This window comes from Equus caballus, chromosome 19 (genome assembly GCF_041296265.1).
Source record: "Equus caballus isolate H_3958 breed thoroughbred chromosome 19, TB-T2T, whole genome shotgun sequence".
Taxonomy (NCBI): domain Eukaryota; kingdom Metazoa; phylum Chordata; class Mammalia; order Perissodactyla; family Equidae; genus Equus; species Equus caballus.
In genome coordinates, this window is record NC_091702.1 from 58,198,716 (window position 1) to 58,223,714 (window position 24,999).

General features: G+C 38.7%; 1 protein-coding gene across 1 annotated transcript in view; it reads left to right on the forward strand.

The window, feature by feature from the left end:
• The window catches only part of MORC1 (MORC family CW-type zinc finger 1), a 168,046-nt gene that overhangs the window by 115,854 nt on the left and 27,193 nt on the right, over positions 1-24,999 (forward strand). The window contains exons 18-20 of the mRNA XM_023623810.2: positions 8,395-8,460; positions 9,554-9,799; positions 14,586-14,690. Of these exons, the coding sequence (XP_023479578.1) occupies positions 8,395-8,460; positions 9,554-9,799; positions 14,586-14,690 (417 nt within the window). The remainder of the gene's footprint in view (positions 1-8,394; positions 8,461-9,553; positions 9,800-14,585; positions 14,691-24,999) is intronic.

Below are 24,999 nucleotides of genomic sequence, written 5' to 3' on the forward strand. Positions count from 1 at the left end.
CTCATCCCAGAGTGATGCAGTCACTGGAAGAGAGTATACCCGGGCATTTTATATAAAGCGTCTCAAGATGTGATAATATCTGAAGGTAGTGGAGAAGTAGTCACGTTATGGATGCAGAATAGACCCATGGAATTGTTTCAACTGTGGAGGAGATGAGCAGTAGGCTCTGGGAGCATCTTTTCTCCTGTCAATCATCGACAGTTTATTGAGTACCCATAAAGTACTAAACATTGTGCTAGGTACTACAGATGAAAAATGAGCTTGTAAGTTCACAATCTATTGAGATAGACGCATATGTTAACACTTCATAGTGATAACTAAGACAGTGTGATACATGCCATGATGAAGGTAGGTGAAAGTGTTGTAGGAGACTTCTGGTGTAAATATGGCTATGTAGACTTAGCGTCTTCCCATTCTGTTTCTGGAAGCCGTCTAAGATCAATAAGAAAAAGAGAAAACAAAAATGTAAACTCAAATTTCAGTCACGCTAGGAGACATATGCCAAAATATCGCTCAGGGCTGCTCAGACCTGTCAAGATAGTGCGGGAACTCCACAGGAGGAAGAGAAAGGAACTGGAAGAAGGAGCAATAGCACATCTAAAGAATTAATACGAGTACGCTTACTGAAGAAGGGTACATCTGGAGATGGAGAGACTGAGCCATTGTCTGCAGTAGCCAGGAGGCAACAGGAACCATACTGGACCTGCCTGGGTTCACAGAAGTAGAAGATGTGGAATGCACATGAAAGTACCCAAAAAAGCTGTCTTTGCAGAAGCAGTGTTTTTTGTAAAGATGAGAAGAAAAGAGGTTTTGCTTGTAGAAAAAAAGAAAAACCTGCCTGGAATCTTATCCTCCATCTACCCTTCCTCTGGCAAAGAGCTAGGCCTGGAAAGCCTAACTCTCAAAATGAGATGTTTAAGAAGTGAGCTAGTGTAGCAGCTAGATAAGATATCATGCAAAAAAAAGGAAAAACATTGTAGTAAAATATGAATAAGACACGGTATAAGTAAGACACTATAAGAAAAAGGGGAAAAAATCTGGTTAAAAAAAGAAGCAACTGCATCAATTTCTGATAAAAACTGTCAGCAACTGAGGAACAGATGGGAACTCCCTCAGTGTGATAAAGGGCATCTACAAAAAACTTACTGCTAAAATTGTACTTATTAGTGAAAGACTTCCCCTAAGATTAGGAATTAGACAAGGAGATTTGCTCTCACCACTCCAATTCAGCATTTTACGGGAGGTTCTAGACACTGCCAGAGAGAGATATGAATAAAAGGCATTCAGATTGCAAAGGAAGAGGTAAAATTTTTCTTTTCAGATGTGATGGTCTATGTAGAAAATCTGATGGAATCTATATAGACGTTACTAAAACTAGCGAAATGAGTTTATAGCAACGTTGCAGGATATAAATTAAGTATATAAAAAAAAACTGTTTCTACATACTATCAGCAAACAATTGGAAGTTGAAATTAAAAAACAATACCATTTGCAATAGCGTTAAAATATATGAAATACTTAGGGATAAATTTGACAAAAGGTTTGCAAGACCTGTACTGAAAACTACAGAACACTGCTAAAAAAATTAAATAAAAGAAATAAATCGAGAGATAACTTACGTTCATGAGTTTGAATACTCAACATTGTTAAGATGTCAGTTCTCTCCAATACGTCTATAGATTTAACCCAACCTCGGTCAAAATTCAAGCAAGCTTTTTTGCTATAAATTTAAAAACTTATTCTAAAATTCATATGGAATACAAAGGATTTAGAACACTCGAAATAAATTAGAAAAAGAGCAGTTGTAGGACTGACACTACCTAATTTCAATACTTATTATAAACCTACAATAATCAAGATGGTGTGGTATTGGTGTAAAAAGAGACAAATAGAGCAATGGAACAGAATAGAGTCCAGAAATAGACCACACATATATGGTCAGTTGTTTTTCAACAAAGGGATCAACGTATTTCAATGGGAGAAAGAATAGTCTTTTCAACAAACGATACCAAAACACTTGGATACCCTTATTCCCTTCTTAAACCTTGACTCTTACCACAAACCATATGCAAAAATTATCTTGAAATGGATCATAGGCCTAATAGTAACAGCTAAAACTATAAGTCTTCTAGAAGAAAATATAAGAAGAAATTTCGGTGACCACCTAGGGTTCGGCAAAGATTTCTTAAATATGATACAAAAAGCATGAACTATAAAACAAAATTTAGCAAATTGGACTTCATCAAAATTTAAAAAACTTTTGCTCTTCAAAGGACACAATTAAGAAATTGAAAAGTCAAGCCACAGACTGTGAGAAAATATTGCAAAGCAATATCTGACATTAGACTTGTATCTAAAATATATAAAGAACTTTAAAAACTCAATAATAAGAAGACAAACAACACAATATAAAAATAAGCAAAATATTTGAACAGATACTTCACTAAAAGAGATAGACAGATAGCAAATAAACACGATTGTAAGCATATGTCTACATGAAAACTTGTATGCTCTTAGTAGTTTTATTTGTAATAGCCAAAAACTGGAAGCTACCCAGATGACCATCAATGGGTGAAAGGACAAATTCTGGTATGTCCATTTCAGTGGAATACTACTTAGCAATAAAAAGAAGTGAACTATTGATCCACATAGCAACAGGGATTAATCTCAAAATTCTTTCTACTGAAAGAAAGTAGACAAAAAAGTTGTATACTGTATGATTCTACTTAATATAAAATTCTAGAAAATGCAAAAAAGTGAGAGAAAGCAGATCAGTGGTTTCTCAGGGGTGGAGTGGGGTTCGGAAGGGTTAGGGAGGAATTGCAAAGGAGCATGAGGAAACTTTTGAAGATGATCAGTGTGTTCATTATCTTGATTATTATGATAGATTCATGGGTTTTACATATGCCAGATTTTATCAAATTGTACACATGAATTATGTACAGTGAATTGTATGTCACTTATATCTCAATAAAGCTTTAAATTTTAAAAAAGAAAAAGAAAAACGTCACATCAGAAGGAAATTATACATACACATTTACACAGAAATTTTTTAAAACAGTGAAAAAAAGTAATTTTTATGAAGAAACGTCTCAAAAAAGAAATACAAAGAATTCAGGAAGAGATGTTGAAACAGCAGGAAATGATGAAAATGAAACATTATTTGGTAGAACTCAAGAACGAAATAGAATAAATAAATGAAATTGTACAATTGGAAAGAGCACAAGGGCAGATTATCACTCTGGTAAACATAGTGGGGATATAGAGCAGGGGTCAGCAAGCTATTACCGATGAGCCAAATTCAGCCCACCACCTATTCATGTATGGCCCCTGAGCTAAAAGTGATGTTTACTTTTTTGGATGGTCGACAAAAAACCACATGCAACAGCAACTGTATGTCAGCTGCAAAGTCTAAAATATTTACTATCTAACCCTTTCCAGAAAAAGTTTGCTCTCCCCTGCTATAGAGGATAAAAGTGGAAAAGCAATTAAAACAAATAGAATTAGGAAGGAATTGCTTATAATTACGAAGAAAATGATAGTAGAAGTAGAAAAAGGAGATTCAATATTTGCATTATTGGAATACCCAAAGAAAAACTAAGGATAAGTAAAAACACATTTTTTTTTAAAGATTTTATTTTTCCCTTTTTCTCCCCAAAGGCCCCCGGTACATAGTTGTATATTCTTCGTTTTGGGTCCTTCTCGTTGTGGCATGTGGGATGCTGCCTCAGCGTGGTTTGATGAGCAGTGCCATGTCCGTGCCCAGGATTCGAACCAACAAAACACTGGGCCGCCTGCAGCGGAGCGCACGAACTTAACCACTTGGCCACGGGACCAGCCCCCCAAAAAACACATTTTTAAAGATATAAATCAGGAAAACTTTTCACAAAAAAATAGAACTTGAAGCTACGTATTTGAAACAGTATGCAGCATGGAAGGGAAAACTGTCCCAGAATAGTCAGCAGTAAGACATATCCCAGTAAAATTATTCAACTGTAGAGAAAAAGAATAGGCATAAAGATCAAATCATTTATAGGGACAAAAAAATTCAGATTGGCTTCAAATTCTCTACAAAAACTCAGCTCCAGGGAATAATGAAGTAAGAACATGAGATCCTCAAGGAAAGAATATGTAAACCAAGAATTTTACATTCACCATACCATTCTTCAAATGTAAAACTTAAAGAGTTTTGAAAATAGCAAAAAACTCAGGAAATATTGTTCTCATGATCCTTTTTTGAAGAAACAACTGGAGATCAAACTTCAACCGGCAAGGGATATCTGAAAATTCTACAGCAAAGAACTGGAAATAAGCATTGGCTGTATTTAACTATAGAACTAAGACTAAAATGTATGTGACATTAGGTACCAAACTGAATATAAATGCTCTGGAAATGTAGAAATAATTCAACTAACAAAAAAAAAGAGGTCAAGAATGAAAGAAGGTGAAAGGTAATTTGCTTGCCTCATTTGTAGTAGGAGATCAAGAAGTATCGTTTAAGCAATTTAAACATGCTTTTTGGTACTAGTGTAAACACTGAGAAAGAGAATATCGATAAATATCAGGCAGTGAAAGAAAAGAGGGAAGAGAAAATAAATTTTGTCACCATTCAGCGTAGGAAACTTATAGATATTGTCTGAGGATAGAAAGAACTAAGAATAAGAGTATTATATAAAGTTATCATTATAATAGTAATCACTAGGAAAAAAATACGTAATAGGTGGTATAGTGGTTAAGTTCACGTGCTCTGCTTCAGTGGCCTGGGGTTCGCAGGTTCGAATTCCGGGCATGGACTTACACACCACTTCTCAAGCCATGCTGTGGTGACATCCCACATACAAAATAGAGGAAGATTGGCACAGATGTCAGCTCAGAGCCAGTCTTTCTCACCAAAAACAAAACAAAACAAAACAGTATCAGAAGTAGTACGCACATAAAACAAAGAGAAGAAAATTGACTGTATCATTAAAAACTGAAGAGAAATTATAAAAACAAAATGTCAACTAATACCAAACACGTACATGGTATCAATAAACATAAATGGCCCAACTTAAATGCCTTAATAACGGATAAGGAACTTCAGGCTGTATCACAAAGCAAAGTCAAGCCTGTGCTCTACACAAGACACATCTAAAATGTTAATTCAGAAAGATTGAAAATGTTATTTCAAACAAATATACAAAAGTAAAATAGGTGTCCCGCCTAATATCAGCCAAATTGGAATTCAAGGGAAAAAACATTAAACACTGCAAGGAAAGGCATTGAATTAGGCTAAAGTCTTCAGTTCACAATGAAGGTGTATCAATTACAAATCTGTCACATCAGCTAATGTAGTGTTGAGTTCCATAAAGCAAAACCTAAAAATGATACATGGGAAAAGAGACAATCACTCAAGTAATAGAAAACTTTAATTTGCTCTCGGCCTACAAATTCCTAAACAATCAATAATCAATAATAATAATAATTTATATATAATTGATACAAATCAAACTCGGTACTCTCAAAATAGAGAATATATTTCTTATCAAGTGCTTTTGGCATATTCATGAGAATGACTATATGCTGGCCCACCACAAAGCCTGGTGGAGATAGTTTAACAGCGTTTATCAAAATTACAAATGTGTTATACATTTTGACCCAGAAATTTCACTTTTAGAAATTGATTATATAGATGTACTCACACAAATATGAAATTACGTATTTACAAAATTACCTATTTTACAAGTCATCACAAAATATTTTGCATAGTGAAATATTGAGACCTAGATGTCTATCAACAAGTCTGGTTAAATAAATTTTTGTACAATAAATTACATACAATGCAGCTGTAAAAGGGAATGAAGAAGCTTTTTAAGTGCTAATAGAGAAGGATCTCTAGGATATATCCTTAAGTGAAAAAGCAAGATGCAGACTGTATGTATAATATACTACCATTTTCCCTATCTCAAAAAAAGTGGGGAAAATGTTTTTATATATGCTTGTATACTATGTATAAACAAATCTCTGGGAAGATAAACAAAAAGTAACATCAGAGGTTACTTGTTTGTGGAGTATAAGCTGGACAAATGGAGAATGGAGTAGTAAGGACACTTCTTAAAAATATACTTTCTAAGATGCATGTTGTTCCATGTGAATATATTACCTATATAGCATCTAAAGAGAAATAATGCCGTGAGGCCATAGAAGATAAAGCAATCAATTCTCCCTTGAGGAATTGGGAGAGGCACTCAGAGTGGATCATATTTGAACCGAGACTTGAAGGATGAGTCAAATTTGACAAATGGAGAAGTTGGAAAGACCATTGCAGGCAAAGAAAATGGGTTCTACAAAGGCATGGGGACACGAAAGTGAACCTGGGGATTAGCAAATGTGGTTGGACATGGGGTCTGTGAGGGCAGCAGGGGCTGTGAGAGGGATGGAAAGTGGCCCAGAAGAGGAATTTAGCAAGTTTAGGTCCAAGGATGTGCAGGCTGCTTGTATGTCATGCTAGGTGCTGTTTGGTTCCATTTGATAAATGAATTGAATGTCTGCGATGTGCCAGTCCCTGGGCTGGGTGGTGCAGAAATGAGACTCTATCTTCTAGGCTAGTGGTTCTCAATCCTGACTGCACGTTAGAATCTCTTGGAGAGCTTTAAAAAATACTGATGCCAAGCTCCACCCCACGCAGTTACATTGGAATTTTAGGGTGTAAGGACATCAGTGGTCTTTTTAAAGGCTTAGCAGTTGATTCTAACATATATCCAATTTTGAGAATGCCTCCCCCGCCCTTTCCTTCTCCTTATTTTATTTTATTATTTTAAAAATTATTTTATTGAGGTCATGTTGGCTTATAATATTGTGTCATTTCAGGTGTACGTTATTATTTATCAGTTTCTGTATAGACTGCATCGTGTTCACCACCAATAGTCTAGTTTTCATCCGTCACTGTACATATGTGCCCTTTTACCCCTGTTGCCCTCCCCCGACCCCTTCCCCTCTGGTAACCACGAATTTATTCTCCTTATCCGTGTGTTTATCTTCGACATATGAGTGAAATCATAGGTATTTATCTTTCTCTTCCTTATTGTAATGAAGGGAATAATACTGTGTAGAATGTGGTTGTGACATAGGTGGAGAGAAGTCTCTGAACTAGAAGCAGGAAAATGAGATTATAGAAAACAATTCAGTCAAGAAATGATAGCGACCTTTAAAAAGTGTGGTGACTTGAGGCTAAAGCAGAGTTCTGAATTTAAAAGAAATCTAAGTGGAAGAGCCCACGAAGTTGATTAGGGATCAGGTGGAGGGGACTGAGAGTGATGATGAGCCAGAGAGAACCTTGCTCGGCGATGTCACTGGTCAAAAGAGGGAAGGCGCTAGGAAGTACTGGTAGGGGGTGGGTGCAGGTACACAGGCGAAATAGTGAATTCAATTTTGGAAGGGTTGCCTGGAAGGTACCTGCAGTTTATAAGATGCACTGGAGGCATTTGGATCTCAGGACAGAGGAAAAGACACCATTTCAAAATCTATGCAGGCCACCCACACCGGAAATTTTTTCAGCGGAGTGCAGATCCAACCCTCAGTCAGAGTGAGGATTCCAGTTTGGAGGGTAGAGCACTTACAAGCCCAGGGTGAATTTTCTGTCCTAGAGAATCTGGACACAGATGGACACCATGATGATGTCGTGGTGGCACAGCCAAAGATAACGGGTGCACCAAAAAGGAGGGGCAAGCAGACCCCTAACCAGGGTCTCATCCATGGGGGAGTGAATCTGGGCCCAGGCTGCAGGGCCTGCATTACTCTTTATCTTCTCTCCGTGTATTTCATTAGCATCTCCTCATTTTAGTGTAATAGTTATCACATCAAAATATTAGCTTAAAAGCTGATGCTTTTTCAGGGAGAAGAGATGCTCCCTCTCTCTCTAGCTATGCCTCTGAGTGCAAGACAGCAGCTAGATGATGGGGATAAAGCAGCATCCAGTTATTAGGGACACGGTTAAGGCCAGTCTTCCCTCAAAAGTCCCTTGAGGCTCAGGCCCAGGGCTCTGAACTAGGCAGAGCTGTTGATGAGGGTCAGGATTCATTCCAGATGCTGGGACCTGCAAGTGAGAACAGAGGTCTCCAGAGATGGGGGACAAGGGCTGTGGGGACATCACTTGACACAGTGGCACCCTGTAATTACTCATAGGACAGTCGATCTGTAATCCTTCAACAAACAGTTAGATTCTCTTATACTGTCCAGTCCCCGCTAATCAGAGCATTGTTGCAGTGTATCTAAACCGAAATTCCTTAAATAATTATCAGTGAGGGTGTGCAATCTTGAAACTTCTTTTAGAAAGGAAGAATATTGAAATATTGTAATATGTCAGTTGGAAGTTATTTTTACTTACATTTGTCTAATGATTTTTTTCCATGAAAGCTTCAGTTTATGCCGACAAGTAGGATCACTGAGTTCACTACCACCTGCCAAACTTCGGCATCTATGGTGAGTAGTTGAAGTGGGATTGAACCATTCGGGTCATGCTTTCCATATGAAGGATAAGACCCAGCAAGGGCCCAATGTCGCCATGCTTTATGAGGTTCAGGAAGTGAAGCACTAATAAATTTTTTTTAACTGCCATCATTTTTTTTCTTATTAAAGTGATACATGTTTTTTAGGGAAAACCCAGAAAATAAAATACAAATAAGAAAATTTAAATCACTCATTGTCTTAACTGCCTAAAGATGATGGTCATTTTAAATATTTTAATGTATTTCTTTCCAATATTTTCTGTGTGTGTATATATGTATGTGTGTATATATATATGTGTATATATGTATGTGTGTATATATATATGTGTATATATGTATGTGTATATATATATGTGTGTGTATATATATGTGTATATATGTATGTGTATGTATTTAATCCTATATACATCCGTGTGTGTGTGTGTGTGTGTGTGTGTGTGTGTGGAGAGAGAGAGAGAAAGGGAGAGAGAGAGAAAAAGTTGATTCAGTCTGTGGATATATATTTGCCTGGAAATACGTTGTATCTGTAATTCCTACATTGTTTCTTGTTCATAAAATGTCATTACATTATATTCCTCAAATATCTGTTAATATCTGAAATTTAAAGTTTTCAGGGAAATTTTTGAATGTGTAGAGCTTTTCAGTTATACCAATATGGAAAACTCTACAGTTTTAGTTATTCACATTTCTTAACAGGCAGATGATGGGATTGGTAAACCACAGTTAACCTTTAGGTAAATAGGTTACTGATATCTATACACCAGAGAGCCAAAGGCAAGTAAGTCTCTCTTCGGAGGAAGTCAGGAAGCACACTGTGTTCTCAATTTGGGGTCTTCTGCATCTTCAAAACAAGATTTCTTGACTGAACCCGGCTATGCCGAATCAAATTGTAAACGAGCCTTTATAGTGGTATGCATTTGCTAACATCTGTTTTCTAAGCTTCTGCTTTTTAAAGTTCTCATTAGTAATAAATATCACCTAATGTCATAAGGTTTTCAGGGGAATGGTAGTTAATTATAAATAAAACTGGCTACCAAAAAATAAAAACATGTTCTTTCTTGTTTAAGGAAAATACGAAAACTCAGAAAATCAGGCCTTCGAGTGATAACTTGAAGCATGAGTCTCTTACATCCTTGGAGCTTTCGGTGAGCCGTGGAGGCTGGAAAAGAAGCGCAGAAGGGACGGCCTCTGATATAGAGTACATCTCAGAGACTAGAAGGCTGAAGAAGTCCACACAGAAGAAGGCAAACCCTCAACAGCAGAGATGTCCAACAGCCCTGCCGGAAAGTGTCAAACTAGCTGACAGATCCCAGGTGTTTTTTTTTTTCTTTTCTTATTCACAAAATGTATAGTAACTCCCTTATTTGAGACATAGCATTTGGTAAATGTTTGGCTTCATTTTCACATTTTTCAAGTACTCTAATTATAGCCTACACATTGTCATCTGAGTTTCCTGGACAAGGTCCCAGTTTCTATTTTTTCTTCTCTATTCTCTCTTTTGGAGGAAAAGTCAGACTGCTAATATCAGCACGTCACAGTGTGTGGGAAGCTCAGCCAACTGAAGGGCCCCCAAAGACTGCCCGGGTGGGAAAAGGATTTTAAATCTGTGTTTAAGAGAGCAATATTCATGTAGGATAAACCTGTAATCTTGAGCATTTTGCATTCAATACTTTAGAAAAATGCTTAGCCAAATTCTACAGTAGTCAAGGTTCTGGAAAAATAGGATATAATGTCGATAATAAAACTAGGTATTGAGACAGATTTTAACAAATGTACCACCCCAGAATTTCCGCATATCCTAACGTTTGTTTCTTTAGAAGACTCAGTACACTTTCATTCTGACAATGCTACGCTTATTTAATTCCTTTTGAAAATTTGCCCTCAGATTTAGTTTAATTATTGTTATTAAATAACAATACCTAAAATTGAGTGGGCATTTACCCTGTGCCAGATTCAGTGCTAAATGATTGTGGATATTATCTCACTACCATTTTAAATCTTTTATAAGTCAAAATATATTGCCTAGTTTATCTGCCTTGTTCATCAAATTTGACTTCAACTGCCTTCTTACTGTTTCTAAAAATTAAACTCACCCTTAAAATTGAATGTGGGCCACCGTAGAATATTCAAATGAATTGCCATTGGCTCTGTAAGCAATAAACTAATTTGATCAGCAAATATCTCCTGAACTTTTGCCCTGTGTGAGATACTGTGTTAAGCATTGTGGGAGACAAGATATTTTAGGCATGGTTCCTTCAAAAAGAATTATTCTGAACAATAGTTATATTACAGAAATGTTTCCCACATTACTTGTAATATCTTTGGCAAATGGTGTATACACTCTTCTTGAAAATCTTGAGTAACTGAGACTCGTTACCTCCTAAGGCAGCCTTTTCTCGTTCCATTTTGGGTAGCTCACTCTCTTAAAATATTTGAAGTCTGGGGCCAGCCCACTGGCCAAGTGGTTAAAGTTCCATGTGGTACGCTTCAGCGGCCCTGGGTTTGTGGGTTCAGATCCTGGATGCAGACCTGCTCCACTCATCAGCCAAGCTGTGGTGGCATCCCACATACAAAGTAGAGGGAGATTGGCACAGATGTTAGCTCAGGGCGAACCTTCCTCAAGCAAAAAGAGAGGAGGATTGGCAGCAGATGTTATCTTCAGGATGAATCTTCCTCACACACACACTCAAAAATATATATATTTGAAGTCCAATTCCCTATCATTCTGCAGTTTTGGCCCTAAATCTTTCTTTGAGACTATAGAAGCCAAGCTGAGTCTGTCTGCAATTGTCAGAATTTTACTTTTAATTTTGTATCACAAACATACAAGTTCATATATTCAGCAGATATTTATTCAACCCTTGCTATGTCCAAAATACAGCATGTTTGCAATATAGGAAGTAGTTTTATTACTTTATGGTCATATCTCCCTTAACCCTGATTTCCATTCATTAACTGTGCAATCTCAAGATTTGGGATTCTTGATGTATTTTATGAGTAGGTTGCATGCTCTGGAAACATACCAGTGATTGAGAAGTTGAAGTGTGTCCAGGTGTTAGAATAAGATGTTTTAGACTTTATATAGAGAGATTCACTTAGTGCAGCCTATATCCATATATATATATATATATACACACACATATACATATACATAGATACATGTATACATATACATATATACATATACATATGTATATATACATATATACATGTAAATTTTATATATATATATAGTCTATTATGTGCCATTTAGTATGCCAGGCAGCTACAAGGGATTCAGCCGTGAGCAGAACCACATACAGTCCCTGTGCCCATTGAACTTCCATGGAGACAGACAATCCAATAATTATACAGACAGTGGGAACTGCTGCTGCGGCAGTTTTTGTGACTTAGTAGCATGAGTACTTATAATAGGGGATTTGACTGTCTGAGAGGACAGGGAAGCCTTCTCTGAAAAAGTGATAGCTGAACTTTTAGGACTGAATTCCAATTAAATTGTTAAAAGGTAAGAAAGAGCATTTCCAAGCAATGTGAACAGCATTTCCTAAAGATGGAGCATAGTGAATACAAAGTACCTTAAGAAGCAAGCTATGATGGGCAGAGAGATGGAAAGGGGCTGTGATGTGAGATGAGTAGGAAGTGACCAGAACCGTGCCGGTTCTATAGGCTTTGAAAGGGTTTTTGCATTTGTCCTAAAAACAATAGGAATCCATTAAAGGATTTCAAACAGGGAAGTGATGTGATCGGATTTTCCTTTAGGAAGATTACTTTGGCTGAGTGTGAAAGGAAGGTTAGTAGAAAGCAGGGTAAAAGTGGGCAGAGCAGTTAGGTGGCTATTGCAATGGTCTCCTGGAGAAACAGCAGTCGTGTGGGCTAGGGGGATGATGGGGCAGTGGACAGAAGGAAAATACGTTTATTCCTGTGCATTTGTCTTGAGGAGGGAACGTCGAGCTGTTTTGGTGATATATTGGATATGGAAGGTGAAGCAGAGGGAAATGGCAAGAATGGCTACAGAATTTCTGGCTCTTACACCTGGTTGGATGGTGATTCCATTCATTGAAATAGGGAATCCTAGAAGTTGGCTGGGCTTATGAGCAGGAACATGAGTTCAGCTTATATAGTTGGAGACTTCCAAGAGGACATCCAAGTAAAAAGGAAGGGTAAGAAGAAAAGAAGGACTAGAGAGAAACTTAAGGGATTTTAGCATCTATGGCTATCTGTCGGAGGATAACTGTGCACAGTGATTGTGAAGGAATGGCCAGAGCAGTAAGAGGAAAATCCAGGAATTTGTTTTATCATTCAAAGCCAAGAGAGAAAAAAGGCAATTCAAGGAGAGCTGGTCATAGAGGCTAAATTCTGTTGAGAGGCCAAAGGCCTAAAATAGTGCGTTGACCTAATGATTTTAAAGGTAATAGAGATGAGCTCAGGAAGAATTTTCTGGTTTTTGTTGGAGTGAAGAAGGTAGAAACCAGATTACAGTGGATTGATTAGCAAGCGGAAGGTGAAGAAATGGAGAGAGGTTGTATGTCAACTCTTGGAAAAGTAAGATAATTTTATTTCCGAAGGTATTCTATAGTTAATGAAAATCTAGAAGTGAGGTGGAGAGACCAGGAAACTGTGAAATTCTTTATAAGCTTTTGAAAAGGAATTTAATCAGGTTTTAAATTGCAATGAAACAACTTTCAATTACTTAAGGATTATTTGCAGTAAATTTCTAATCTCCTGGCCAATAAACACAACAACACTTGGCATTACCACTGTCAGAGGAGGTGCAGGAAGTGTAATTAATTTTAATATTAGTCTAAGTAGATGGAATTAGGAAGGCAAATGTGCTCCAAGTAAATCTTATCATATGCTCCAAAAGCTTGATAAAAATGGTTCTGGGGGCTGGCTCGGTAGTGTAGCAGTTAAGTTCCTGTGCTCCGCTTTGGCAGCCCAGGGTTCACAGGTTGGAATCCCAGGTGTGGACGTACGCCCCAATCATCAGGCCCTGCTGTGGCAGGCATCCCACATGTGGAGTAGGGGAAGATGGGCGCGGATGTTAGCTCAGGGCCAATCTTTCTCAGCAGCAAGAGGAGGATTGGCAGTGGATGTTAGCTCAGGACTAATCTCCCTCAAAAACAAAGGCTGTGGAATTAGCTAATGTTTTAGCTTATATGTATCACAGTTCAGCTCTATTAATGCAGGTGATTAATTAACTAACTTCTCTTCCTAGAGAATTTGTTTACCACACCCTTGTGTCTCTCAGGAGATTCTACTTTCTTCATCCTAAACAACTTTTCCCCCCATTTCCTGAAAACAAGGTTTCCAATAAAAATAATAGACTTATTGTTTCCTGTATCTGCAACTTTTAATTCCGTTGAATTTTCCCTTAATGACATTTGTTAGTTAATTTCACTTGAGAAACATATATTAAGCGTTTACTCTGGGCCAAGTGCTGAGGATTCGGAGATTGACACAGTTCCTGCCCTCCAGAAGCTAAGAATTTACTTCTAGCAATTCCACTCAAAGGAGACCTTTCACTGCCCCATAAATTTTCCATTGCAGTTTCCCACCTTTTCAAGTATGAGGAAGTCTTTTCAATATCAAAAAAATGACTGCAGACATCTCACATGATACTAGGCATGTCTAGTATCCATTGATTAAGAACTACGTAATAAGAGAAAGCCATCATAGATGTCTTGAAATGAATGTGTATCTTGTCCCCTTCGGTGACATCTACATAAATTTTAACACCAATATGTGTATCCACATGAGACTTTATTTATTCAGTATATGGACAGTAATTCATACAGTCCTTTGCAAAATACTCTAAGCCCTTTTATTCGCTATTGGGCACCACAGTCTACACCACTCATTTCATACTTAATTTGCCTTATAGTATCCTTTTTTTATTTTGTGTATTGTTATTTAACTTTACAAGTGCTTATCGCAGTCATATACTCCTTGAAGGTGAAGATCAGAAATTGAATGACCTCTGTTTACCCTACAGAAGTCTGCTTCTGTACAGAAGTTAATAGAGGCTGACTGAAGGTGGTTTAAGGTGTACCATTGATTGCTACTAATCTTTGTATATTTTTTGTTAATACCTTACTATAGGCCTCTTCTTGGGAGGGAAAAAGGAAGCAGAGTCAAAACCTCGTGCAAGAGTGTGAGGCTTTGATTGAAGCTGAAACCAGCAACAGCGATCCAGATATAATCCTGGTGAGAGAAACTTTGCCAACTAAATGACACCTTGAGATTTATTCACATTCACAGAGATTAGAGGAATGCGAGAAGCGTTGCACATTAGTGCCTCAAAGCAGCTGAAACATTTAGTTGAATAACTTAGTGAAGAAACAAGACTCAGAACTGCCCAAGGCTACGCAACCTAGTAAAAATACAACTGGGTCTTACACCTCCTGACTGTTAGTCCATGATGCTTTTCGTTTTAGTTATCAGAGTGAGAAAGCTTTAATATTATGTAAATAGATACAAAATAAATATATAACTTGAAGGTCATCCTGAAACCTACATGCCCAAATCCAAAGGATATGAACTTCCCTGTAATTTGTAATATGGATTCTCACCAGAAAGTGTAATTCTAAATTGATTTCAATTAGGTCACTGCCAGAAGCCCTACTGAGAGAAGTCTATTCAAGAAATATGGACACACTTTCCATTTCATCCTCTAGGTTATGTATCCCTGATTCTAACTTGGTAGTCAGTATCAAAGACCTCCATATCTGGGCTCCTCTACCATAAACCCCAGCAGAGTTTCTTTCCCTCATTGAACCAAGTGGAAAAGCTCTTGGTGTTTAGGAAGAAATGACTCAAGGACTGGCTGTATGAGGAGCACTTCATCTGCGAAGCCATATTAAGAACATTGTTCATTATGAAGTGCAGTGTTTTTTGTATTGTGATGGAAAAGTTTGTTTAGACATTAGAATTTAATGTCAGGAAAAAAATCTATTTGCTATTTTCTTTCCTCAGAAAATGAGCTTTATTACTCAGCATAGTTCTCTTTCTACCTTGATTACCAAGAAGCTGATAACTAAACTTCAACCTAAATAAGAATAACTATAGTTGCCTAGATGGGTGGTATTTTTTGACATAATAATATAAGTGAGAATATTTAGAAAAGGGTCTGACCTGATGGTACCTGTCTTTAGGTACGCTACCTCAAAATGCAATTTGGAATTGTGGATTAGTTTTCAATTACAGATGAGCCAATAAGGAACATATAATGTCTTCTGACTTTAGCCTAATTTTTGTCATGTAGCCATTGCCTTGTCACCTCTCTAAGCTTTGCACACAGCTTTTAGCAAGTGCTTTTTCATAAATCAGATATGACATTTATATTCAAATTCTTGCTGTCTTTTTATGTAATATTTCTCAAGTTCTCACGTTCCTTGTGTGTATGTGTGTGGTATGATTTATTTGTGTCCTTGTGATCCTAGCAGAAAGTCTGTTTTCAAACTGATGGTGTCTGGTTAATTTGGATAAATATGCATTATCTAGCGATGCACATTAATTTCTCTGTTTGGCTGTAGTTGCAGTAATTCCAATAGGAAATAATTACTTCTAAATGCTTGTCTGTCTGTATTTTCTTATTCTCAGAAATTAAACAATGATTCCGCTTAACCCCTGGGCTGCTTCCCGGTAGTCTTTGAACTATAGTGTGTGTGTGTGTGTGTGTGTGTGTGTGTGTGTGTGTGTGTGTACATGCTTGTGCTTTAATTCTGACCCTATACCTGCCAAATGTAAGAAGGAAGGCACTCAGGGCTACCAGTGCTGCAAGAGGCTACCACTTAAGGAAGAACAGTTAGCCACCATGCAGGACACCCTCCTGTCTCCCCCCAAACAGATGGTTTTGTTATTTTGGTGAAGATACTGGGGCCCAGGGCCTTATTTCAGGTGTAATAGGCCCAGACCTATATGTTCAGCACACCAAAGAAAGTCCATCTCACGGGGATGATTTCACATTATCCAAACCCATGAGACTGTTGTGTAATATCATAATGGCAGTTGAATCATTTAAAAGATAATGCAGCCTCTGTCCGGTTGAAAGACACACGCTGACTTAGGCTGTGCCTTCTCTCCCTTTATGCCGGTCTCCATGGACTGGCCCATTGCAATCTGACAGTTGCTGGTGAGCTCTGTGCCTGGATATTTAAAAGGCTTCCAGCTGAGACAGCCTGCTGTGTCCTCCTCCCCACAAGGGATGATGTTACCGATGCGGTTGTAACACCAAAAGGGCCGGGCCTGGTGCCCTTGCCGTGTGCCTACCTGTGCTCTGGTGAGTGTGGTTGTTTCTTGTTGCAGGGACGATGACTCCTTTCTGATCAGCACCTTCTTTGTTTGCTGTGTGGATAATGTCTGTCAGTCTGCCTTTTTTCTTAGTAGGGCACTTCATTTCCCTCTCCCCCAGGTTTCAGGTACATCTCCCTCTGGCTTTCGTACTGACTGTTGTGCAATTTCAAGTGAAGTGATGAGTATTAATTACTTTTCAGATTTGTGTTGAATCTGACCATTGCTGATTATTTCAGCGTTATTATCATTTATTCTCCTAAATGGCCTCCTCTGCCGCCCCCCAGTGTTACAACAGTTAGATCTGTTTTCCTGACTTCTTCCTCCTCCCCCTACCCCTATTCCTCTTTTCTCCAAGGCCTTCGGTCTACTGAAGATATTTTTTAAAAAAACACATTGTTTTGTTTTTTCCCTTTCCCAGTGGGATCATCCTTATTTTCTAGTCATTTTTAGTGTTTGTCTCTTTGTTCTACACTGTGTATCACATTTAACATGCTCCCAAATCATTCATGTGGCGTTGGCCTTCATTTGCCTTATCTTAGGTTGCTTCTGATCGTATACTTTGTTGCTGCCACTTCCGTGGCATTTTTTCCTTTTTGATATTAATTTATGCTTGGCCTTTTAGCCAGTGCAGGCCATTCATTTCAAAGTCCATGCAATGAGAGTGTTCTTGGCAAGACCTTGTGTTTCGTTTGGAGCTGTGGAAGTCTCCAACTGAGATTCCGTTAAAGCTCCAGGCATTTTTTAGCGATTAAAAAACTCATGAAAATAATGAGGAGATTTTTTTAAGGACATCTTAATCTCTTCAGAACACCCCAGATCGCCTCCCAGTTGGACCTTTGGAGACGTTGTGCATGGGGCTATCAGTCTGCACTGCAGCAGACGTCTTTCATTATTTTTCACAATCTTGTTAACACAGCTCCAGTTCCCTCCACCGTTTCAGGGTAACTGGTGTGATCCAGATTTATTATCTCTGACCCTGTAAAATGGTATTTTTCTGAAATTCTACGGTGTGTGCACACACGTGTGTTTTCGTGGAGTTAGCCTTTCCTCTTTCTGGGCGGCCGTGATGGAATTCAGCTACTCTACTTCACAAGTGTCATCTAATCCTTTTAATAACCTGAGGGGTAAGTGCTCTTCTCATCCCCATTTTACAGATGAGGAAAGTAAACTTGCTCACAGTCACACTGCCAGGATGTGGTCACCTTGAACCCTAGCTGTTCAACTTCAGCTCCCACTTTCTTAATCACTCCTCATTACGACTTCTCTCTTTATCGTAGGTCTCCATATCCCAGTGCCCCCATCAGATGAACCAGCCCATTCCACACAGGTTGGTTGTAGACACAAATACACTTTACTCAGGGGTGAGGATTTCAAGATACAAATAAGTACTGTATGGATTAATACTCAGCATTTTGGCTTAGACAGGTTTCGAAAGTTCTATAGATGAGCATTCTCCAGCCAAGAGTCTTGAAGACATTTAAAAAAATCAATCTATCACCCACTCCTGGCCCAGATTAAGCTAACTTCCCTTTAGCCCATTTCTCCCCTTAGCCACCCTAAATCTGACCTATCCAATCAAGTTGTTTTCTGCTTAAGACCCAGGGCTCGTCTCCTTCCAGTCACCTAGAGTCACCATAGTCATCAGGATCATCATCTCAGGGTCTCCACTAATTCCTAGGAAAGCAGGTCTTCTCCTTACCCAAGATTATCACTCTAGTAATGGGGTTGTGGTCATAACCTTACCACCAACTCCTCCCAGGAGCTGGTGTTGCCTGGCCTTTGGCCTCCAGAAAACCCCATTGTTTCACATCTTATGTGCTTAAAACACATGCCCTGCCCTGTCTTTTAATGAGTACTGGATATTCTGAACTGTTTCTGTCTCAAGCATTTCCAAATCCATTTGTAAAGTTCAAATTTGTCCCAGTTAACTCTAGATGGAAGGAAGTAGAAATTCTTTTGTAGCACCTCTTATAGATGTACCTGTCAGAGGAATCGATGTCTGAGTAAAGGTTCTACAGTTCTGCTTTACTGGAGCGGTGCTGTGGTCCTGTTGTACTTAAGGGTTTATCTAAGTTCAGTTAAAAGCTCCAGTGCACTGCTATGTGATAAATTGGCAGTTCAGCTTTACTCCAGGCAAAAATTTGGCGTATGAGCCCTGTACCACCCCATTGCCCCTCAAAGTGAGGCATTCTGATCAGCTGTCACTATACTATGCTTAGTAGAAGCAATAGACTAATTAAAAATAAAGCAATGGGACTAGATTAGCATGCAACCCAACAAAGAGGTATCCGATGTGATAAAAGAAGCGACTATACAGACTAGATGTCCTAAAGGATCTGTTCCAAAAGTGACTGGGAAAATTGTGTTGCCAGACCGTAACAAATGGTTAGGAAAACAAATGTTCAATTTGAGGAAAGCTTCAAAATTGAGGAACACCAGAGGAGTAAAATTAGCAATGCCAACAAGTTAGAGAAGTTGGATGGGCGTAATGTGTTGAGACTCAGGTCAGAGTGATAAAAGTACTAAGTTTTTATTACACATGTTCATGCTTTCCTTCATCTTGGTGGAGCACGTACTCCAAGTTGACATTTGCAAAATTTCTGATTCTAATATGAAGCAACATTTACCTTTTCTTAAAGGAGAAGAGCCACGTATTTGTTGTTTTTCCATATCTTATAATAATCTTCCTTCAGTTACTGCTCTGAATATCACTGGCAAACCCAGATTGCTTATGCAGTGAAAGAACATCTGTGGTGTGGTTACTTTAAGATTATATTAGACCTACCTTTTTAATAACCAGGAACCCTACTACCTTCTGGTTAGACTGACTATAGCCCTTTAACCTCTGTGGTCATGCAGGTCTTTTTTGGCTTTCACTGGTCCTCAAGAATGGGCTGGCTGAGGGATTCATTCATTTTCCCAATCTGCCAAGGCTTTTAAAAACTAGATGGTCAGTTCACCACTGACAGATGTATTTTAAGAGTTTGGCAATGGAACCTCAAATATTTACTATGAAAGATGTTAACCTCCAGTGTCTAGCCCAGAGGGTGGCACTTTTGGGGGCTTAAGAAAGATATAGGGATAAAGGAATGAGTAGATAGAACCACCTCCTTGTCTTGGTACTGAGTTAAGTCCTTTACCAATTATACCTGGTTAGCTCTTTGGGGTGTCTTTCAAAAGAGGCTGATTCCAGCCCAGAAAGGTATCAGCCCATTCTGAATCCCTAGGGTCATTGACAGGACCTCCATGGTTTATTATAAAAGCTGAGGAATGTCGGGAACAGCTGATGAGTTTCCAGCATCTAGGTTTATGCTCTACAGTGGCCGAAAGAAAAAAAAAGAAAAAGAAAAACGCAAAACCAACAACTACCAGTGCTTTGCTTTGACATCAGTACTGTAATGAAATGAAAGTGAAACAAAGGCTCAGTAACCCAAAAGTAGATAAAAAAGAAGGAAAGCAAACTGCATAGCCAGTCCCTAAACCAGCTACATTCACCCTAAATACACAGAATTTTTCTGACTCTTTACAGAAGTTTTTTTTATGGGGAACTGCATTGGTATTGCAATGATATGATTTCAGTTGCCTTAATTTCAAAAGCAAGCCATTCCTTAGTCAGATTTGCTGGTTGATGATGTTACCATTGCCTCCATAGGAACCTGTATAATGCTGTGATTGTTGCTAACAGCATCTGAAATTCCACAGACAGAGCCAGCCCCTTTCTGAGATGCAAACCAGAGCTGCCCCAGGGGCTTTGGAGGGAAAATTGTCTCTACTCACCCTCCACAGCATCATTCATCAACTCACCAACCGACTTACAGACAGGCACACAAACAATATGCGATGTAGTCTCTAGCCTAAAGGAAATCTTGTGGGCAACTTATAATGAATCTAAATATTCAAGTGTCAGCATGCGAACTGACAGCAGCCATGCACCAAGACAAGACATTTATTGAACAATACTGCAGTAGAGATTTTGAGGAACACCAAAAAAATAAAATATATCATCCTTGCCCTCAAGGAGAGGAAAATTGGAAGACAATCTTACAAAACCGTGAGTTAGCGTTATTTTCTGGAAAGCACACAGGCTCTGCACTCTGGCAGACCGACCCAGGTTCCGATTCAGACCTCCAAGCTGCTTGTCAGTTGTATCACCTTATGGTCTTCTGTTTTCTTGTCTGTAAAATGGGAATAATAATATCTATTCTCAAGATCGTTATGAGGATTAATGGGATGATTTGTGACGGAATGAACGTAATTCTTTGTGTTATGAAAAACGTTTTTTAAAACCACCTTCTGTAATTCTCAAGAGGGCAAATTCAGCCTTTATTGGTTGGGCCTAGAGATGGGAGTAAAGAATGAAAATGGAGAGTATGAAATTATTTCGTGGAAGAAAATGGAGAGCTGAAGGGTGACCCTGTGTGTGTGGGGAGGGGGCGGGAGGAGGATCCCAGGAGCAGAAAATCCTAGTGCTGCAGAAGTGGAGAGGCTGGAGGGGAGAGTGTGGAGAGAGAGATGAGGCAGCTATAGTGGAAGACGCGGAAATTGAGGTGTTCAATGGTGATTCTAAATAGATTTTTCCCTTATGCACCATTTCCTCCATTTCTCAACGGTCTTCAGTAAAATCTGTATATTGATTGATGCTTTGTAGAGTTGAATTTGTTTTTGGATATGAACCCAAGTTTTAAATTCTGCTTTGAAGCATCATGACAAGAATGAAGGATCCTAGCCTTATCTAGTCACATAGAGAAGATGCTTGGCTATTAATAATAATAAAAACTGTTTGTAATTTACTATTAATGGTTTTTCACAGGAAGGAAGAAATCAGTATGTGCTGGAGTAGATAAAAAAGACATTTGGAAAGAGTAGGACTTATAGTTGTCTTAAAAAGTGGGAAAGACTTAGAGGGAAGGAGAGAAGGCATTTTGGGTGCAGAGAATTGCAGGGGCAAAGGTGTGGAGACAGAAGTGTACGTAGTGCTTCTAGGGAATTCTGAAGAGAACCTTTTCATTATAACAGGGAACCTTTTCTTAAGAAATACTGAAATTGTGTCCAGATAACTTAGAATCACATGGAGAAGAGCCTTGAAAGCCAGATAGAGCTAGTAAGTAGTCAGGATCTGTGGGAAGGTTTTAAAACGAAACATTTAATCCTAGAGATTTTGTTTGAAAAAATTAATTGGGTTGTGATAATGGCATTGTGGTAATGTAGAATGCTGCTCCCTGAAGACTGTAGTATAAGGCCAGGAAAATTGGAAGATTTTGAAGGAAAAATTGCACAATTTTGTATGGAAGACTAAACAATGAGAGCAGTTTTGTGTTGGCAGTCTGGAACAAAAATGTTATTATAAATAAAACGACTCCTAGTCAGTGGGATCTGACTAGGTTGGCAAACATGAGACTGAGGATTTGAAGTTTCAGCAAAATATTCAAGTCTAGGTGTCCTGAAGTCAGTTGAGAATAACTTGAGCAAAGATGAAAGGTTAGAGTTGGTGATGCTGATGGAGCTGTTTACTGCATAAAGGTGATAGTTTAACCACCTGAGATTTTAATAGGTTCATTGAGGAATTGAGTGTAGACAGAAAAATATCAACTACCCAGGGAGATTTGGGACACAGAAGGTTCTAGAAATCAGGGGAAAAAGGAATTCTTCATGCTTCCTCCTTTCAGATGCTGCCACCATCCACAATTACTCAGGCCAAACCCTGGGAGTCGCCCTGAATTTCTCTCCTCCTTTCACACCCTGCACTCAACCCATCAGCCAGTCTTGCTGAGTCAACCTTTGAAGGTATATCCTATTCTACCGCCTCCACAGCTGCCACCCTGGCTAATTTAGCAACATCTCTCACCAGAGCTACAACAATAGCCCTATAAATGATTCCACTCCTTCTCTTGGCGGCCTCAGTCTTAAAATCTGAATATTCCATGTAAAATAGAAGTCAGGTTATGCTATTCTCCTACTCAGAACCCTCCTAAGGCTTCTGCTCACACTTAGAACAAAAGTCAGTGTCCTTACTGTGCCTCCAACGCCCTAGGTGACCAGAAGCAACCTCCTCTGAGTCTTACCCCCACCGCTCATCCCTTCTCTCATTCCACTGTTGCCACCTTGACATTCTGTGGCCTCCAACACTGTGAGCTTGTTTTTCTTCATAGCCTTTTCCTTTGCTGTATGTAATGCCTGAACTCCATGCACCCTCCCCCGCCCCGCCCCCAGCCACACACGTGTATTTTCATGACTTTCTTTTATCCTGTGAGTGTACTGAGTGTCAGTTACTGTCCCAGACATTAGGGATGCAGCAGGAAAAAAACAGATGACCCTCCTTGTCCTCATGGCGCTTCCATTCTAGTGGTGAGACCAGACAATAGACAGGACAGATAAGTAAAATACGTTGTGTGGTGGATAATGGTAAGTGCTAAGGAGAAGAGTCAAGCAGAGGAAGGGGACAGGAGGTGCCAGTGTTGGGTGTGGTGAGGGTAAGATGTGATTTTAAGTAGAGTGGGCAAGGAAGCCCCAGTCAAGGGGATGTTTGAGGAAAGACTAGAAAGAAGTTGGGGGAACAAACGAATCAACAGCAAGCAAGTGAAAGACTCTGAGAGAGGAGAGTGCCTGGCGTGTTTGTGGAAAAGCGTCTAGAGAGGGGACATGGAGGCTGTGGAAGGAGAACAGTGAGGCCTAGAGAGGCACCTGGGCTCAGTTGTGCAAGAGCTTATGACATTCTCTTCCTTCTATCTCAGTTATTTTTCTTCACAGAGCTTACATTCCTTGATAGTATATTACATATCTTTTTATTTATTTAATATTTTTTCTCCCTCACTAGAAAATAAACTCCACAAAAGCAGGACTTCATATTCTTCACCATAACAGTGTCTGATCCATACTGGGAACTCAGTTTTATTGAATAAATTAATGAACATAAGGGAGGAGCCTAGAACATAACATTCACTGTGGAAGAATGAGAACAGGAAGGGCCTTTGAACTTGGCAGGAAGGCATTGACTGGTCTTGTGGCCTTTCTGGGTCCTTGATAATAATAAATACTTAGGGTGGAGGTGGAGGGGCAAAATAGAAGGAGAGAGAGCAGATAAAGTGACGTCAACCCGTTCTTAGGCTTCCTTAATAGCAATTGAATTAGACAAGTGTTAAACAACTGACTGAGGTGTATTCTTTTTCTTCTCTCTAAATTATTTATGATTTATTTATCCTCTTAAATAGATAGTTCACAAAATTGAGCACGGTATTATGCTGATCCATTGCATCCCTGGGAGAACTGACAAATCCCACTCTGCTCATTGTTAACATAATTTTAATTAAGGTATCTAAAACCTCATGTTAAGACTTAGCTATAATCTCATTTACTGTGTGGGAGGTGTTATCTGTTTCATGACCGAGGTAAAATCTTAGGAAAGAGAGCTCCCCAAACCACAGAGTATGAAGCACAGTTAAGCGTAAGTGACTGGAGAACATTTCTGTAATGAAGTGCTGGATGGGAAGGAGCTTTGTAAGTAGTATCAAAATATACAAATAGTGTCATTGAAAAGACAGCTGCGTGTCTTCTTATCTCTGCTTGAAAAAATTCAGACCTTCAAAGCTACAAGTACATTAAATAGACGGGAGCATCCTGTGACTCAGGTATTTACACAATGTTATTTAAAAGGAAATACTGTAGGCTGTGAAATCTTTATCCAAAATCTTTTAAACGTTTCTATGCCAAAGAATAAAGAAAATCCGGGAAAGAAAAAGAAAAGAAGGAAATCTCTCCTGCAAGAGAGATGGCAAAGCTTTGTATAAATAACATTGTTGGTTTGAGGGGACATATCTGATCCTGGTGGAAACAGTCCCAAGGCAGAGCTCGAAGCAGGGGACTAAACAGTACAATGCAAAAGTAATTAATTGCATGAGGTTCATTAGCATCACCAACAAAAGTTCCCTGCTGGGAGTGCTGTCATTTTTGTTAATCTTGGATACTTCTATCTTGTCTGATTTTCATCATAAGGAGGAGTTACCAAAGAAAATGCACACATCCTGAGAAGGATCATGATGGATTATAACAAAGTGGTTGTAATTAAAGGCAATACATAAATTGTCTCGTAAGCCTATCTTGAGGTTGCTGATAACTGTTATAGGGAAATAGTCTATGCTGCTTATAAATTGGTCAAAAAGATATTTAGCCCAAAGTTAGAGACACTTAATAATAAAATATGTAGATTTTCCTTATGTATCAGTAC